Here is a 20105-nt window from a genome sequence, read left to right as displayed (position 1 = left end):
ATGGGAGCCCAGCTCTGAAGGCAGCAACATCACCAGCAGCGGTGCAGAAGTAAAGGCGGCATGGTATGATATTGCCACCCATACTACTGCGCTGCTGCTGCCAGTGATGCAGAAGGGTGGCCATACCATACCATGCCATCTTCATTTCTGCGCTGCTGTTGGCGGTCGCTCTGCCTTCAGAGCTGGGCTCCCAGCCAGCAGCCACCACTCTCCAGCCACCCAGCTCTGAAGGCAGTGCAGAAGTAAGGATGGCAATTCTGCAACCCTCCTACTTTAGCGAGATTTCTTGGTCCATGATGCGTTTTTCAGGGCCATGAATTTGGTAGGGCCCTAAGCATAGGCCATGTCTTCACTGCAGAGTTAATTTGGTGATTGGCACACAGATTAGCCTAGTCCAGGTGTGAACGGCCACACTGAAAAGCCATATCCAAGTTATAAATCATAGAAATCATAGAATCATAGAACTGGAAGGGACCTCGAGAGGTCATCTAGTCCGGTCTCCTGCACTCAAGGCAGGACTAAGTATTATCTAGACCATCCCTGACAGGTGTTTATCCAACCTGCTCTTAAAAATCCCCAATGATGGAGATTCCACCACCTCCCTAGGCAATTTATTCCAGTGCTTAACCACTCTGACAGTTAGGAAGTTTTTCCTAATGGCTAACCTAAACCGCCCTTGCTGCAATTTAAGCCCATTGCTTCTTGTCCTATCCTCAGAGGTTAAGAAGAACAATTTTTCTCCCTCCTCCTTGTAACAACCTTTTATGTACTTGAAAACTGTTATGATGTCCCCCTTCAGTCTTCTCTTCTCCAGACTAAACAAACCCAATTTTTTCAATCTTTCCTCATAGGTCATGTTTTCTAGACCTTTAATGATTTTTGTTGCTCTTCTCTGAACTTTCTCCAATTTGTCCACATCTTTCCTGAAATGTGGCACCCAGAACTGGACACAATACTCCAGTTAAGGCCTAATCAGCGTAGAGTAGAGCGGAAGAATTATTTCTCATGTCTTGCTTACAATACTCCTGCTAATACATCCCAGAATGATGTTTGCTTTTTTTGCAACAGCATTACACTGTTGACTCATATTTAGCTTGTGATCAACTATGACCCCCAGATCCCTTTTCGCAATACTCCTTCCGAGGCAGTCATTTCCCATTTTGTATGTGTGCAACTGATTGTTCCTTCCTAAGTGGAGTACTTTGCATTTGTTCTTATTGAATTTCATCCTATTTACTTCAGACCATTTCTCCATTTTTGTCCAGATCATTTTGAATTTTAATCCTATCCTCCAAAGCACTTGCAACCCCTCCCATCTTGGTATCATCCGCAAATTTTAGAAGTGAACTCTCTATGCCATTATCTAAATCATTGATGACGATATTGAACAGAACCAGCCCCAGAACCGATCCCTGCGGGACCCCACTTGTTATGCCCTTCCACCATGACTGAACCACTGATAACTACTCTCTGGGAATGATTTTCCAATCATTTATGCACCACCTTACAGTAGCTCCATCTAGGTCGTATTTCCCTAGTTTGCTTATGAGAAGGTTACTGTGTCTTCACTGTTGCTGCACTCCCCTGTGTTTGTCAGTCACTAGGACTTCTAGGGGCAGAACTCATAGTTCTTTCTGTTGCAATAAGCTGAGCTGCTCTATGATTCTTTCCTAGTGAATAGTTGGAGAACTTGTCTGTCCTTCTGGCGACACGGAGAGGGAATGTAGGACGGCATTGGAGGACTATCAGCACCTGAGTGGTTTAGTTTGCATTCTCACAGAGTGAGTGAGTGAGTGACCAGCCCAACTGAAAGCCTCATTAGGTCTTTAACCTATACCCAAGACAGATCTGCTGCTAGTTTGGGTTGAAAGCACCACCAAACTTGGGTATGAGGGTTTTGTGTGTGGACTAGAGCCAGGTTAGGGACAACACCTGAGTAAGAGCTCTGGAAACTTCTGCAATGAAGACATATTCATAGAAAATTTAGGACTTCTGCTTTGCCTGCTATTGATAACATTGTCTAATAATTTGTCAGTTTAAGGCTGCACAATGGTAACATGGTATTCAGCAGCAGGTATACAGCTAATGTTGATGTGTGAGCTTCCTTTGCCTTCGGAGGTACAGACAGGATATTTTCACTCCAACATATAAATGCAATAATTAGTTTTGTGAATGTAGGAAATATCTCTTAATTTTGTTCTTTCCTTTATTTTAATGTTGTTAGGTTTTAAATAGATTTTCTCACTAGGGAAACAGTGGCTTTTTGAGACAGTTAGATTCCAGTTGTGGGCACCCTGCAACATTCTGTATGTGATGTAATGTAGTTTGCAAACTGAACCCTATCCTTTGGTTTGCAGTCTACCAACCTCTTTGTGTTTGAAGGTCTCCAATCCCCAAAGGTCCCAAGGAGCATCCTGCCTATTTGTCATCCCAGGCTCTAATTCCCCAGATGCTCTTTGCTTCTACTAAAAGCACCGGGCCTGCTATGTAACCTTTGCTGTCTATGGAGAATCTGGTGGCAGATGCTTGACCCATGTTCTTCTTTTTTAGATGTTGGATGCACCCCTCCCTTCGTGTTTTGGGGGAAGGATGCAGGCTGTGTGCTCTCTGTCCATCAGACTCTTCATAGACTACCTGGTATATACTGTTATTTCCCAGTCAATAAAGGTTTTCTGGGTAGAAGGCTATGTTCTCTTTGCTGCTCCAGCACACTTGACAGAGATGGCTCCACGCTCCCTAGCATGGGAACTAAGGAACCCCAAGAGCCGATAGGCTGATGGCCTCGGGTCTTGTGGTAGTGGGGAATGCTTGTAGACATGGGGGTATGTAGGAAAGATAGGTCAGTGGGTTCTTTCCCCACTTTATAGACTTAGTCCCACTCCTCTCTGTTTAATGAATTAAACTTCAACCCTAGGATCAATTTGAATTTGAGGTTCACTCTTAGTATTTTGCATGATACCCACACACCTACTCCACATCAGTCTGATGTGTATAAAACATTCTAATAAAGGCCATTTGCAGAGTGCTATTAATGGAGAAGACATGGTAAGGGCTGTGGCCCCAAATACAGCAAGGTGCATAAGATCAGGCCTAATTTTAAGCATGTGAGTAGACCCATTAGTTTCAATGGAATTACTCACCTGCTTGTTTAAAAGTGTTGTAGAACTGAGGGCGGGGGGGCTGTAATACTGAAAGGAAGGGGGAAATATGACTAACCATCTAGGGGACAATTGTTCTGCCCTTTATTTTAACACAGTGCAAATCTCCCTGCAGATGAAGTGCACACATTATACCGCACTCCCATCATATTGACCAAGGATAAGTATATTAATGTATGGAACAACAGCGGCTCAGTTATGAATTGGTCATCAAATACCCTCAATTAGAGGAAGCAGAGTTATACATAATATCAAATGCTTTTCAAGTGCTGTGTTCCTGCTATTATACATTTTAAGACTCTCCGTGGAGTCTCTCACTTCCTATGTTAATGTCATTGTTCAGAGGACATTTTTCTTATACATCTGTTCTATGAGAATGTTTGAAAGCTGGTTAAAACAGAAAACCACCCACTGGTGGTTCCATTTCACAAGAGACTGAGATGGTTTTGAAAGTCTAAATCCCTCCAGGATCTCAAAATCTGCCTACTGCAGAAAGTAACATTTTGTTATTATAAGGGCTGCCCTTGTGTTTTCAGACTCCTCAATGCAAATATCCTGCCATACACCCAGCCAGAAAGGAAAGTATTATAATTATTTTTTCCAATCAATCACAAATCTCCTGAAAAATAAGACAAGCGTAATGCTGCTACCTGAGGCAATCTCTCCCTCCTGATAACATGCCTACTTACACTTTGGCTGTTCCTAACTTGTTTTAAGTTTGCTGATATGCACTGTTGCAACCTCACTGTTGCTTTTACTCATTGAAGCAGGCCAGTTTCTTTCAAAATTGGTTTCTGCATCTTTTGTCCCTTTGAATCCAGAATGTCTGGCTGAAGTTCATTGATCTGCCCTTGATTCCCTGGGTTGCTTAATTTTAGCAGATGTCTTCAGATTTGGCTTCCAGTGAGATTAAACTCTTCGAGAGCCCATCAGTCACTGCTCTAATATTGTCCCAAGTATCTCAAAAAGAGGAGGTGAAGGTGCAGTAAAGCAGCATAATGGTGGCTGCTGAGAAAAGGATGTCTGACAACTAAAATGATTTTAAAAAATGATTTAAAAAAAAGATTTATCATTGCTCTTAGTTATGGTTGGTCTCTTTACTGTGCTTTATTGACAGTAATGTAAATGCTCGAATGTCCAGACCAATAAGATTTTGTACACTAAATACAAAATGTGCTATATAATTTCTTCCATTTAATGATCTTTTAAATCAACTTCTATGGTAAATGGAAGTTATGGAGTGGATTGCTATGTCCAAAATACTATTTTTCTCTCTTTAAATAAAATATGATATATTCTTTAAACCATAGGTTCTTAACCTGAGGTTAACAGACAGGTGTTAGTGCCTTCCTTTATGGGCTAGATGGGAGAGGAGTCCTGAAACTCTTTTCTATTGTAACATAGAGCCATGGTATGGAAAATGTTGAGAAACACTTTAAAAGCTGATTTATAGTTCATCTGTCAGTGATAATGCTAAGACCAATTCAAAAAATGTTGCTGAGATTCCTTTGTACATAGATGCATATGGGTCAAATTTTGCTTTCCCTTACTCTGTGTATAGTTGCAGTAACTCCATAGTCTTCAATGGAGTACTTGTGGATTTCAGCTGGCCTCATTGTCTCAGGAATGAACTCTGTGTGCATGTGTGCCTATGTACACAGACACAGTCATCTCCCAAAAGTAAAAGGTCAGAACAGCATAGAATATATGAGGAGAAATGGTTTGTGGTGGACCTGAATCTCCAAGAAAAAGATTGAGCACAATGCAGTTTACTGGGTTTTTTTTAATTGCTATATTCAGAATATTACTGGAGCATTTGGCATCTCAAGAAATAAATTCTCATAAAAGTGAGGAATTTGCATCTTGCATGTTGGACTTGGATTTTTTTATTCTTGAGTACGTTCCAGAAAATCACTGCATGGCAACCTGCTGTATGACAGGCCTCTCCAATGAGCGGAGAGCGTAGCCCTAAAGTACTTGGTGAAACTAATTGCTTCAGCAAATGTGATGCCCTCATCTAGCAATAGGGATCAGGTCCCTACTTGTCTTCAGATCAGGAAAACATTTTTCAGATTTTATTTTTCCATTATCACATCTTTCTTTACCTTATATGGGCTGTAAACAGACCAACAGCACCATGAAAATGGTTACGAAATCTCTCCAAGTAACCGTGTTGCAATACAATAGTTATGTATTTACTTTCTATGGTATGAATCCCTTTAGTATGCGAGCACCTCACAAATATTAATGAATTAACCTCACATCACCTCTATAAACTATTACAGTCCCTATTTTATAAAAAAAGGGAAACTGAGTCACAGATCTGAGTGACTTGCCCAAGATTACACAAGTCAGTGGCAGAACCACAAGCAGAAAAGCTCAGCAACTGAGATTCAGCTCTTGGTTTACACTATGATTTTGCTTTTATCCAGTTTTACAGCTAAATTTAATGTTAATTAGTATTCACACCTCCCCCAAACTAACCAAGAACCTTAAGCCAGTGTTATGATCTTTGGAAGACGTGAGGTTTTTACAAGTTCTGCTGATAATGAAGGTTTTAAAATATTTAAACATTACTCACAACTTGGCAAATCTTGTGAAGTGCTTTTACATTAGGCACTTTTTGTGGGTTGAATCTGTCCTGTATGACTAACCCTTTATGTGCTCAAATTAGCAAGGCTCTGTTGAGACTATTAATCAGCTGTCTGGTTACATGTTGTGATTTAAAATCTCTTCTCTTAAATCTCTCTCTTCTCATAAATCTGAAACTTTATATTAGTAGTTTGCAGTGTTGTAGTTGTGTTGGTCCCTGGGTATTAGAAAGGCAATGTGGATGGACCAACTTTTGTTGGTAAGAGAGACAAGCTTTTGAGCTTACACAGAGCTCTGTGTAAACTAAGTGTCCAGTCTTGCAGTCTTTTTTCTCAGGCGAAGCTCCCATTGGAGATTTGCCTGGTTGATGACTGTAAGATTCAGTTCACAAAAAATAATAATTGTCACATCTATAGCACCTTTCAAGTGAAGATTTTAAAGCATTTTTAAATAATTAAGCATCACAACTCCTCTGTGAAATGAGTAAGGGATATGCAGGAATCAATTCACTCACCATGGAAATGCAGCAAGGTCTGGTGTGGAGTGCAGCACCTCTTTAAAAGCACAGATGAGTTCTATACATAACATTAGGACAGCAGTTGAAGAACAGTATTATATTCTCTTGAACCTGCAGGGGGATTTTCAGATTGACATAATGGGCTACATTGCTTTCTCACAGACCCACATGTAGAGGTTCCTGTGTAGCACTGGCTGGCTCTCTCTGGGGTTGGGATCCTCATGGAAAAGAGTTGGGGACTTTGGGGGCCTGGGAGCAGGGCTGTACATCACTGCCTCAGCAGTACCACAGCAATTAGGCAGAAAAGATCATACAAACTTTCCCATCCCCTGCCTCACTGCGTAAGGGAAACTTGGTTCTGAGAGCATCAACTTGCAGAGGAAGTTATGGCAGTACATTTCCAAAGGAGCTGTGTTGCCTGGGAGTATGAGAAGAAACACCAGGGGCCCTAGAGTTGGCATGGAGGCACTCCACAGCCCTCCACACTTGGCTCTTTCCTCTAAGGCAGTGTTTCTCAACCTGTGGGCCACTTGTGGCCCAATCAGCACATAGCTGTGGCCCATGTGACATCCTCAGGGCCGTAACTAAGGCATGGCAGGAGGAGCACCTGTCTCGGATGGGGTGCATAAATGGGGTGGTGCAGGATCAGGCCCAGCATCAGCTCCCATGTAGGATTAGGCCCAGCGGAATCAGCCCTCCCCCATCTCCTGGCAGGATTGGGCCCAGCAGCATCGGCAGGAGGCCAGGGTGCTCAGCGCCTCCGCAGTGTCGTGGGTCCAGTGACCCTGGCTGGAGCAGGCTTCCCGGCAGGGGGCAGGTGTGCTGGGGCTCAGGGCTTTAGCTACAGGGGGAGTGCTGGGACTGAAACTGGCACTCCCCTCAGGTCTAAAGCCCTGAGCCCTGGCACACCCCAACCCCCTGCAGTGCTGAAGCTGGGACTGGAGCTGTGGGACTGAAGCCTAAAGCCCTAATGCTCCCCACATCTAAAGCTCTGAGCCCTGGTGCTCCCAATGGTCAGAATCCCCGCCCCGCCCCCCGCCCAGAGTCCTGATCCCTCCCCACCCCCCTCCGGCTGCAGTCCCAACCCACCTGTGGCTAGGGTGACCAGACAGCAAGTGTGAAAAATCGGGACAGGGGTGGGGGGGTAATAGAAGACTATATAAGAGAGAGACCCAAAAATCGGGACTGTCCCTATAAAATCGGGACATCTGGTCACCCTACCTGTGGCTGAAGCCCTGAGCCCCAGGGCTAAATCCCCCAGGCAGTACTGTATAGTATTTGCAGGGTTTTTTTGGTCTGCGCTGTGGTCTGATTGATTACTTCTGGTTCCACAGGATGTCTGGTTGACTGGTAAGTCTGTGACTCTGGTGTTCCTATCCTTGAGGTTCTTCTGTACTTCGCTTGAGCGTTCTGCTGGGATCACATCACAATGTTTGATTGTACTACAGTAATATGCATTACCAATCATGAGCTCTAGTTTAACTTAGCGTTATAATATAAATAAACAGGCTGACCTAACTAAAGATACTATCTGATAATGAACGGTCCATTTATTACTCCATAAGGATAGAGACTTAGACGTTGCAACGTTGAGTGTTATAAGCGCCTAACTTTTAGGCGCCTAGAAAATCAAAGGAACAGCATAGTGATCCACAAAGCTGAGTTAGGCACCTAGGCTCCCCATACAATGAATGGGGATAGATAGGCACCGAAGAACGTGATCCACAAAAGCTACCATGCTAGGTGGCTCCCTGCCTATGCTAGCCCATGAGAGACAAAGGTATGATAAGTCCTGCTCCTTTCTCAGAGATAGGCACCTAGCTCTGCTAATGATCCATGAACAGGAACCCCTCTCTTGGCTTAGGTGCTTACATAGTTTCTTTTGGAAATGAGTCAGGCACCTGTCCTGCTCCACGCAAAATGGCTGGTCATAGTGTCACCCACCTTCTAACTCTTAGCCAAGTCCTTAGAATTCTTACCCAGGAGTGGGAGATCCAGGATGGGCAGAAAGGATTGGAAGTGGTTAAACACTGGAATAAATTGCCTAGGGAGGTTGTGGAATCTCCATCTCTGGAGATATTTAAGAGTAGGTTAGATAAATGTCTATCAGGGATGGTCTAGACAGTATTTGGTCCTGCCATGAGGGCAGGGGACTGGACTCGATGACCTCTTGAGGTCCCTTCCAGTCCTAGAATCTATGAATCTATGAAGTGAAGTCTCCCACCTGTCAGACTAGTGCTCTAACTGTTGAACTATGGGATATTGCAACATGGGGCTCCTTCAGTCTCTCCTGTTGAAGCTGTTACACTGGATAAATAAATAAAGAGTGATTAAGCCAAAGAGAGAGAGAGAGAGAGAGAGACCCCCTGTAGTTCAGTGGGTAGGGCACCCAGCTGGAGAGTGGGAGACCCTGGGTCAAATGCCTCTGCTCCAATCATTCTTTCATTATTTATTTATCCACAGTGCAACAGCTTCAACAGGTAAGACTGATGGAGCCCCACATCAGAATAGCTCAGCAGTCAGAGCATTCTCCTGAGAGGTGGAAGGCCCCACTTCCAATCCTTTCTCCCCCTCTGCGAGGGAGAGGAGAATTGAAACGGGGGTCTCTCACATCCCAGACGAATACTCTAACCACTGCATAGGCACCGACTCTGTGGGTGCTCCAGCCCTAAACACCCACTAAAAAAAATTACTGGGTGCTTAGCACCCACTGGCAACCAGCTCCTCCCCTCCCCCCCCAGCGCCTTCTGTCCGCCAGTGGCCCTGCCAATCAACTCCTCTCCCTCCCTCCCAGCGCCTCTCACCCACCACAATCAGCTGTTCTGTGGAGTGCAGGAGGCACTAGGGGGGAAGGGTAGGAGCGGGGATGGGGCATGCTCGGGGGAGGGGGCAGAACTGGGCAGGAAGAGGTGGGGTGGAGCGGGTTTGGGAGCTTGGGAGAAGGGGTGGGGTAGGGGTGGGCCTGGGGTGGAGCGGGGGCAGGAAGTGGTGGGGCAGGGGTGGGAAGAGGTGAGGTGGGGGCTTGGGAGAAGGGGTCGGTGCAGGTGGGGCCTGGGGCGGAACGTGGGGTTGAGCTCCCCCGGGACCCAGAGGAAGCCGGCGCCTGTGAACCTGGACTAAAAGTTATAAGGTGGACGGTGGCACCACCTCCTCCTCTGGCTGGATTTTCAATCGAGTCCAATCTGGACAGTACCTTCTAAGCATGTCCACCGGATAAGCTCCATGGGCAAGTTAGGTGGCTGAACGCCTGTCTTTCTTCCCCTGGTTTGTGAATCACTCTTGGGCCTACGTGAGAGATAGGCATCCAGATGCCTAAAGCGAGTCAGCAATGCACGTGCCCAGAGGCAGAAACTTAGGCACCTAGGGAACTTTTATTTTCAAAAACTTAAGTGCCAAGTGAGTTTAGGTGCATACAGGGTTCAGTGGGAATTTTGCGCATCTCAGTGTGGGACTTAGGCATCTAAATATGGGTTTAGGCATCCAAGTGACTTCATGGATTCCACACTAAGACTATAAACATCAGATACTGCACAGAATTACCAGTTATAAATCAATGTAAATATACCCTCTCTTACTCATATACTATCTTTGAAGGTGGAGCTGGTTTTATTTTTTCTAAAAGCAATAAAACTTTAATTATAAAACCTCATTAACTGTTCTAATATTTCATTACTGTTCTTTTTCTCATGGTTGCATAAATCTGTCTGCTGGCACTGGCATTAAATGTGTATGTTGGCAGATATGAGATTGTTCTCATGTAAAATATACAGAAAGACATTTTTGAACACATACATCATGACGATCACACACTTCTTGAAATCTTGTCCTCCCTCTGCTTTCATGTCCTTGCCCTCTTCTGTTCTCCTCCTAACTATCAGGTGGCTCCTCCAGCATCCTTTTTGGAAGGACTTCCTTTACTTTGACTCTCTGTATGGGTTGCACTGAGCCCTGTCATTCATCCCCTCCTGATCTGCATTTGATCTCATTCACTCACATGGCTTTAATTACCATCTTTAAGATGATGACTCATAGCTGTACCTCTAGTCTCCACTCCTACTTTCTCTCCAGTCCAGTCCTACATCTCAACATGTCTCACTGACATCTCCTCCTGAATATCTCACTGTCATCTTAAAATTAATATGGTCAAAATGGAACCCCTGATCTTTTCTGCCAAACCTCCTCCTCCCCCCTGCTTTCTGTCAGTTTTGACAAGGCTGCCATTCTCCCTGTCCCTCCAGATTTGAGCCCTCATAAAAGGATTTGTTTTAGCTCCTGCCTGTGGGCTCAGTCCCACAAATCCTTACTCATATGAATAGCTTCGCTGTTCTGTGAAGAAATAGTCAATACGTAAGAATTATTATGTACATTGAGTTTGGTCTCAGTCCAGTTTCCAGTGGAAAAGTGCCTATATGAAAAAACTACATAGTTATAATAGTCACTAAATGGCACAATTGTCAGCTGTCTCAACAGGAAGACCAAGGGCTGAATGGGCCTGGATATTGAACTACCCTTTCACCTCTGGAAGTGTTTCTTCCGGAACACGGAGAAGGTTCATTGGCCAAAAAGTATGGGGAACCTTACACTACTGGTGGGATACAATCCCTGTTCAGTGAACAAAGGATTGGGATCTCTAGTGCTGTCAGTCAGGCACATTTCACAAACACTGAATGCATACAATGAAATAAAAAAAGACATTATTGTGCTGTAGTTCTTTGCAGGAGTAAGGAGCTGTCATTTACAACCACTGACTTCATTATCTACACCATTACCTGAAAGGGGCTTTAAACCCAAAGCAATTTGTGAGGCAGCTGCTTCTACTTGTGGATCTCTGTATTGGTCTAGCATGAGTGGCTAGTATTAAAATGACGTGAACGTTGAAAGCATATTAAGTCTTGTAAATGTAAACGCACGTGGATACTTGAATCCTAATGGGAAGAATTATCTCTTCTTGTGGTTTTGGCAGATGGAACTTGGGTTTTAGAATTCATCACTTCTGGGTAAGCAAATGTGGTAAGAAACCTGGTTCAGCTTGCCCAGGTTGGGTTTTTTGTACTGTAGTTTCAGCTGCAAAATTTGTGGCTTGGGATTTGGCAAATACTAATTTCCAGCAGTAGTAATTACCACTTTAGATAACTGTGATGGCTCTTAGGTCTTGCTGAGATGTTAACAAAGAATGATGGAAATAACCTTGATTCCATCTCTGAAGAAACCAGATGTTTAATTTTTATCAATATCACAGGATTTGGCAACAGTAACCAAAATGCATGGGATCATAAATTGACTAATTTAAAAGAATAGGCTCATTTTAGAGTGATTCCTGGGTAATAGTGGAGGCCCTAATTTAGCAAAGCACTTACACATATACTTAAAGGTAATCATGTGCCTAACACCCATTCAAATCAATGGGACTAGGATGTGCTGAAAGTTAAATATGTACTTAAGTGCTTTGCTGAATTAGGACTTCAATTCTTGTTGGTTATTGAGGGCACTCAGCACCTCCCAAAAGGCGCTCATCATTTTTCAGGATTGGGCCCTTATCTGGGTAGGCTACTACTATATGTGTAGAAAGTCTTCATACTCTTTCCCCTCTCTCACATTCTCTAGGCAACAAATACAATTAGATCATGTGTCTGCTGGTAAGGAGTTTTGGCTACGCTTTGTAGTCAGTATTTGTAGGATTGGGCCATTAGTTTGTATGAGCAGGGTAAGTATCCTGTTGTACATTATGCAAAAAGACAATGCTAAGCACAATAGTCATCACTCAACAAATAATAACAAATCGCTGAAAAGATTACAAGAACAATTGCAGTTAGATTGACAAATTAGCCAGGTTTAGGTCCTCATATATACATAGTATATTTATATATACATAGTATATTTTTCTTCTCAATTATATTGTATGAATTGTATATATTATGTTACATAAATTTAAGCACACTGTTGGATTCTCATCTTGATAACTGGAAATTAGACATCTAACATCAGCATGCCTGGTTTGAAATTAGTTTTATTCCTGCTATTATGTAGACAGCATACCAGGCTCCCACAGTTTTTATTCCTATTGAAAGATAAATTAGTGTTTAAAACTAGTTTTAAAAGAAACTAGTGTCTGAACTAGGTTAAAAGAAAACACTTGTTAAACCTTTCTTTCAGGTGCTGTACACAGGCAAAATGCTCATTTGGTTTATACCACATTTTTGTTACATAATAGTTTATCTTCAGCATCAAATGAACAAAGCATTTGATTTAGTTTTCTATTAAGGGAGAAAGGGCAAGGAGATTTATGCTGCAAATTTTTGGTGAATTTAAAGTATAAGATACTGAAGCAACATATAGTAAATAAGGTCCCAGTTGTGCATACACGCACATACTTAACGCTATGAACTTGAGAAGTCCCAATAACTTCATTAGGACTGTTCACATGTATAAAGTAAGCACGGAAGTAAGTTTTGCTGAATTGGAACCTAAGCTTGTTTTGTGCCTGACTTTTTATTATGAGTGGCTTACAGCTCCATAGATAACAAAGAGTAGCATATATCTGACTCACATTCAGTTCTGAGCTTCCAGACAGAGGACTGCAATTTTGTGAGTAAACTATGTGACTGAAAGAGCAAATGTCTAGTTAGGTGCCTCAGTAAGCAATTTATGCATGTTGTCACCTGATTTACACATGCAGCTGCAGTAATTGCACATAAAAATGCACAATTGTGTGTGCACTTCAGGCCTTCCTTTCTGCCAATGTGTTTCAATGTGCAAGTGGATCTTGGGAGAGCCTCTACTGAAGTTTTAAAGAAAAAAAAAGATGAAGTCAGAAATCTTATGAGAAGTCAAACGGCCACAGAAAACTTTTAAAAATTGATAGTATTAGGATAAAGTAAGCATTTGGTAAAAAAAAACATGATTCATTGTGATTCCTACCCAACTAGAGTTATAACTTGTCAAAGATTCTTGAATTCACCTTTAAGAGACTTTTTTAACCCTTGCTGAAATCTTTCTGTATTTGTAGTGTAAAGTTGGAAACTTCTAACTATGAAGTATCGCTACCATTTCTGAATGAAGAAACTTTGTTCATGTTTGTGATATGAATGTTTTTGCGTTGTCTGGATATCTGCCAGCATTTCAAAGCTGCCATCTGCATGTACGTGTCAAGTTTGAAGGAGGTTTACAGGGAAAGGTCGTATTGTATCTTCCAAGATGACAACTGGTCCCTTTTCCAGTTCCACCTATTCCTTGTGAATCCATCAAACTGGAATCTTGTTTATTTGATTGCAATAGGATTGACCATGAGAAAGCTTAATCTGAATCTCCTTCTCTCTTGTCCTCATTCTCACATTGTCCTCTGCACTTAGTTCAAAATGCTGTTGCTAAAGTCAATTCTTTCACCTGTTGCTCTGACCACATCACCTCCCTGTTTGAATCTCTCCACTGGCTCCTTTTTTCCCTGAGCTTCCAGATCAAATTTCCTGATCTCACTTTCAAGCATATTCCAGTCTATCCCAGCCTACCTCTCTGCTCTTATCTCCTTCCACATACTTCCTCTTCCCTGACTCCTCCTCTTCGTAAACCACATTTTCCTTGATACTAGGGTTGCCAGACATCCGGTTTTCAGCCGGAATGCCTGGTTGAAAAGGGACCCTGGCGGCTCCGGTCAGCACCACTGACTGGGCCGTTAAAAGTCCGGTTGGGGGCACAGGCAGGCTCCCTACTCGACTCTGCTCGGCATCTTCCTCTGGCTCCTAGGTGGAGGACAGCCATGGGGACTCTGCGTGCTGTCCCCACCCCCAGGGACAGTTCAGCAGCTTCCATTAGCCAGGAACCCTGGCCAATGGGAGCTGAGGGGGCGGTGCCTGCAGGCGCAGGCAGCACACACAGAGCCACATGGTCGTGCCTCTGCCTAGGAGTCAGAGGGAGATGTTGCTGCTTCCCAGGAGCTGCCTGAGGTAAGCTCTGCCCAGTGCGCCCCAAAACCCTGAGCCCCCTCCTGCATTCTGAACCCCTTGGCCCCAGCCTGGAGCCCTCTCCTTAACCCCAAACCCTGGCCCCACCCCAGAGCCCGCACCCCCAGCCGGAGCCCTCACCCCCTCCTCCACCCCAACCCTCTGCCCCAGCCTGGTGAAAATGAGCGAGTGAGCGAGGGTGGGGGAGAATGAGCAATGGAGAGAGGAGGGGATGGAATAAGTGGGGGCTGGGCCTCTGAAAAGGGGCGGGGCAGGGGGCATGGCAAGGGTGTTCGGTTTTCTGCAAATAGAAAGTTGGCAACCCTATTCGCACCCAAACCCCTGCCCCAGCCCAGAACCCCCTCCTGCATCCCAAATTCAGCACCCCCAGATTTTGCGCGCGGCGTCCCAGCCGCCGGCCCCACACACCTGCTGCCCAGGGTCCCGGCTGCTGGCCCCTGCCACCCGGGGTCCCAGTCACCAGCCCCACTGCTGCCCTGGGGCTCTGCTGCCGGCCCAGAGTCCCGCTTGGCCACCGGCCTCGGGTCCTGCTCGACCATGGGTCCCGCCAGCCCTGCGCCCGGGGGCTCCGCTGCTGGCCTGGGGTCCCACTTGGCTGCTGGCCCCGGGGTCCCGGCCGCCGGCCCCAGGCACCGGGCCGCCCACCTGCATACGGAGTCCCCCCTGCCGGCCCAGGATCCCACCTGGCCACCACGGCTCCAGGGGCTCTTCTGCAGGCCCCAGGGTCCTATCTGCCGGCTCTGCATGCGGGGTCCTGGCTGCCGGGCCATGCCCGAGGCTCCACACTCACCCCTATCTCTGGCCCTAGTCTCCGCTGCTTTACCGCGGTCCGCGTCCCCCCCTGCTGGAGCCACGGTTCTGCTCCTGGCCCCAGCTCTAGGCGGCGGTGAGGGGTGCAGACAGAGGTAAGAGGGATGCAGCTCAGCACCCCTACTCCAAAACCTGTTCCACTGCCACTGCCCCCTCTTGCACCCCAACCTCCTGCCCTAGCCCGGAGCCACCTCCTGTACCCCAAATCCCTCATCCCCTGCCCCACCCCAATGCCCACACCCCCAGCCAGAGCCCTCACCCCTCTGGCACTCCAGCCCCCTACCCCAGCCCAGAGCCTTCTCCTGTACCCCAACCCCTCATCTCTGGCCCAACCCCTTAGCCCGCACCCCCAGCCAGAGCTGTCACCCCCTCTCTCACCTCAATGCCCTGCCCCAGCCTCATGAAAATGAGCAAGTGAGGGGGGAGAGCAAGCAATGGAGGGAGGGGGGATGGAGTGAGTGGGGGCAGGGCCTCGGAGAAGGGGCAGGGCATGGAGTGGGGCAAGAGTGTTTTGGTTTTCTGCAAATAGTTGGCAACCCTACTTGATATCCCTTTCTTACCTTTTCCCATTCTGGGTCTATTACCATGGGAACCCCTGTGCATGGAACTCACTCTCAAAGTCCTAGTCTTGCCACTACTGATCTTTAGAACGTGAAGATTTTGCATGATTAAAGCCTTTTTCATATATTTTATTTAGAGTTTATCAGTAATAAAATAATGCTTTGCATTTATCCAGTGGCTTGAATCATTCAGATTTTTAATCCATTCCCCATCTTTTCATTTAAATCCCTCCCTAGAAACTCATTTCTATAGGATTTGCCTATATTCAGATATTAATTAGAACCTCCAGATGGGTTCTTGCTACTGTCAGTTGAATTGTCTCGTTAGACTGACCTCACACTTGGTAAGGCAACTCACATCTTTTCATGTATTTATACCTGCTCCTGTATTTTCCACTCCATGCATCTGATGAAGTGGGTTCTAGCCCACAAAAGCTTATGCCCAAATAAATTTGTTAGTTTCTAAGGTGCCACAAGGACTTTTCCTTGGTTTTGCTGATACAGACTAACACGGCTACCACTCTGAAACCTGATCATATCACTGTAATCCTTGTCCTCCCATATTGATATGGACACATTTCCTGTCTTAAATAGAAAGAAGCTCAAACTATTTATTGAGTAATGAATGTGTGAGGTTACTGACAAACATGCATACTTTTCTAGAGCAGATAGCTTATGGATATCAGAAATGATTTTAGCTAGATCGTTTGACCACTTTAATGCAACTTTTTGTGTGTGTGGTTTCAGAACAAACCACGAGACATGGAAGTGATATGTAGCATTTTAATGTGGAGCTTTCCAACCAGTAGATGCTGAAAGATTAGAAGTTCATTCAATCTATGGTGATCTTAAATTATATCTCTTTGGCAGCATGTCTTAATAGATACAGAGAAATTATACAGTGGCATGTTTTCACCTGCTATGTATTTGGATTTTGTGCAGATGTTCTGTTACTTCAAAGGCAGCACATAGTATCTGGAAAAGTGACATAAAATATAGAAGCTTTGAGAGGGAAAATCACTTAAAATATAGCTTCTATTTTAATCATGTTCTGTCTCTTGATTTATTAAAAAAATTCAATGTTTCTTTGGATCCAATAATCTTTCGAGTTTTCTTTCTGAAGCTGAAACTGATAAAGTTTCATACCAAAAGTTATCAGGAAAAGGGTCATTGTTGATAAGTTTCTGAGCAGTTCTGATTGGATTTTTTTTTCTTGTAATGACAGAAACTTGTCTTACAACGAAGCAAAAGAAATAATTTTTGGAACTTGAAGGAAAGTTGTTTACTTAAGAAGATCCTACTGATAGAGAATGACAGACTGTTTAAGGAAAGCTGTACTGATTAGGTATTTTATCTTATGGCCTGATCCTTCTTCTGTTGAAGTCAATGGGATCAGGACCTTAGATAGTTAAATGTTTGCTAAGAATATATAATTAAATTGAACTTTCAAAATTGTTTTTAGAAATAACAGTTGCTCATTTTAGGCCTCACTTCAGCAAGGCACTGAAGCATGGGTCCAGTGCTTAATTTGTAATGAAATAGGTGCTGGGGCTCAAGTAATTAGGTGCTGGAGCTATCACAATTGTATTACTTTCCTAACTGATGCAGCAAGGCCCAGGTGCTGCGGGGGCTATGAACTGCCAAACCTAGAGATGCTGTGGCTGAGCCCTGGCAAGCACTGGCATCAATTAAGCACTGCATGGGTCTAGCTTAATCATGTGAATAGTCCTGTTGACATCAAGATAGACGCATGCTTACCTCCCATGCTGAGTTCAGGCCTTTGTATTTCATTATGAATGTCACTGCTGTGTCTCACTTACAGCTGCCATTGTACTGTTACTTTCCCAGGAGAAGGTGGAGGCTGATGGTGTAGTCTGAGGAACAGCAAACACAACTCATTGTTTGAATTTATGAGAAAAACAAAAGGCACTTAAACTGTGTAATTTGTATTGAAAAGTAATCCAACTCATTTTTACAATAATTTTATTTAACAGCAGTGTATTTTTTTTTTAATTAAAAAAAGACATTACCATATGGCATCTTTTGAAAATCTCTTGCTTTTTCTTAGGGCATTCAAATGCTGAGCTTCATTTTCTGTGTGTCATGCTATTGTCAAGGTAGTGGCTTCCTCTTTGTTAATTATTCTTTCAGTTGTATGTAAGATCCAATTCTTCATTGTCCTGCACCTTGTGTGGTAGGTTACACCTGTTCAAAGTCGTTACAATAAGTTACCATTTTGGCTTGGTAGAATTTTACACCTGTCACTTGCTCACTCTGCACTAGTGTAGAGAGCACTTGGTTGTGCACTTGTTTTCAAAGTTGGTTGCAAAGCTTCATTTACGTATGTGACAGTGGAGTTTTTCTTAAAGTAGTGTGGAAAGATATGTACAGTCTTCTTGATAGTAGCATTTAAATGGTGTTTTCCTTTAAAAGAGGTCTCAGGCCTTAATCTTCTGTTTGTAGTTTTTTACTGTCAAATATCATGTCCATAGTCAGGGCCGGCGCAACCCATTAGGTGACCTAGGCGGTCGCCTAGGGTGCTAACATTTGGGGGGCGGCAACCGCGGCGGCCGGATCTTCCGCCGCCTCTGTTGGGGGCGGCATTTCGGGGGCGGGACCTTCCACCGCCTAGGGCGGCAAAAAAGCTGGCGGCACTCCTGTCCATAGTATGAAGTACTTTGTATTTTAATTTAACCTTTGGAATAAATGAAGACATCTCCAGGATGCACCTCAAATTTAGTCTGTTGTCTACTGTAAAGTCTTGCTGTTTGAAGTTTCATGTCATTTGGCTTTCCCAGGAATTGCTTCATTTCCTCCAAAGTGCTTACAGTTAGGTTTCTCTTTTTTTTTTTTTTAAATCTGTTTTTGCTATAGTGTTTGGGAGTATGCTTTTTTTTTTTTAAAGTCTTCTGTGGTCTAACACACTACATGTGTTTATAAAGATGCAGGAGGCACCTTGAGGTCTGGGGAGGAGACTAGGCTCTATTAGGAGCTCTTCAAACTGTCTTTGGTCTCAGAGTAAGTGGAATGTCATTCACATGACTGCTCCCTGTGTTCCTTGATACACACATGGCTGTGGGAAGACTTGCTTCTGCAAGTTGTAAGGTTTACCATGGCACAAATTACCCAGATGCGTCAGTGCAGTGAGAGAGCTGGACAGTCCCTTCATCATCGAGCGGAGCTAGAGAGAGCTACCAAGTAAATGTGAGATGCTGTTTTGACATTGCTTTTTATGGATTTCATTGTGACTTTGCTTGACTGCATCATGATGATGTTGAGTGTCAGTGACACAAGTATTGCAATGGGATAATCAGAATGGGGCACTGTGATTATTTTGTGGCTCTATTCATTGATGAATTGAATCTCCAGCCTTTCACTGTTGAATTCTGTTACTCTAACACATCCATGTAGTTAAGCATATGCTAGACTGAGCTACTTTGATACAGAAAAGATGGCATTTAGCATAATCACACTGCAGCTTTTTCAGTGTGTTGGGCCATAGTGCCAAGTGGTATAGCTCCACTGAACTCACCAGCTGAGAATCTGCCCTGTTTTTGAGGGCACTGAACTGGAAAACAATTTACTTTCTTGCTGTTCTACAAAGACAAGTTGTTAATGAATGTTAGTTCTATGTATTTGATTTTACACAACTTAACAAGGTCTGATGTTTACTTCCAGCATTACTTATGTTAATGTATATATATATTTTGTTACCAGCTCTTCCATGTTGCTTACATCCTTATCAAGTTTGCAAATTCTCCTCGCCCAGATCTCTGGGTGTTAGAAAGATCAGTGGACTTTGGAAGAACCTATGCACCTTGGCAATATTTTGCTCGTGAGTATTAATTCTTGCATCCCTGCAGTTTTATAGGAGAGAGGCTTTAATCATTTGTAGAATTTAGAAACAAAAATCAACATAGTGGTTTCCCTGAATAAAGTATGGTAACGTGAGATGTGTTTGGAAGGGGTCTGGCATAACTGTTAACTAGTTATCTTCAGTAAAGCCCCATTCTTAGCATTCATCAGCAAAATGAACATGACATGGTTTGAAAGTTTAGAATCTTTTTGATTAAATTAGCCCAGAGACATACACTCAAACAGGTTTTGTTGCCAGTAATTTGTCTTCCAAAGAGCCATAAGAGGAACTGCTTTATATAGTAGTCCTCTCTACTGAGAGAAGTCTTTGATGAGGTAAATTTTCAAAGCAAGGCATACTGATTTAATCTGACAACTTTCATTTAAACTGGTAGAGAACACATTATTAAAACCCAATATAGTACTGCAAAAATGTAAGACTGTCCTTTGGATTTTTCCTTTTATCTTGTTCATGTCTTTTAATAGTGCCTTTCACCCCCCACCCCTCCCAGGTTTCCAGTCTTCTTTATAAACCTAAACTAGAATACATGTACAAGCACCCTACAATGCAGCCATTTTTGTAGTGATATGGGGAAGCTGTTTCAGTGCATTGCCAAACACTAAGAACAGTTTAGGACAGAAAGTGAAGAAGAAT

The 20105-nt window shown here is 43.9% G+C and overlaps 1 protein-coding gene across 1 annotated transcript in view; it reads left to right on the top strand.

Annotated features, from left to right (window-relative positions):
• LAMA3 (laminin subunit alpha 3) overlaps positions 1-20105 on the top strand; it is a 188363-nt gene that overhangs the window by 17764 nt on the left and 150494 nt on the right. The window contains exon 3 of the mRNA XM_065397793.1: positions 19313-19430. Coding sequence (XP_065253865.1) covers positions 19313-19430 — 118 coding nt within the window. The remainder of the gene's footprint in view (positions 1-19312; positions 19431-20105) is intronic.

This window comes from Emys orbicularis, chromosome 2 (genome assembly GCF_028017835.1).
Source record: "Emys orbicularis isolate rEmyOrb1 chromosome 2, rEmyOrb1.hap1, whole genome shotgun sequence".
NCBI classification, from domain to species: domain Eukaryota; kingdom Metazoa; phylum Chordata; order Testudines; family Emydidae; genus Emys; species Emys orbicularis.
The sequence above is the reverse complement of the archived record's forward strand: the minus strand, read 5'-3'. Positions and strand labels throughout refer to the sequence as shown.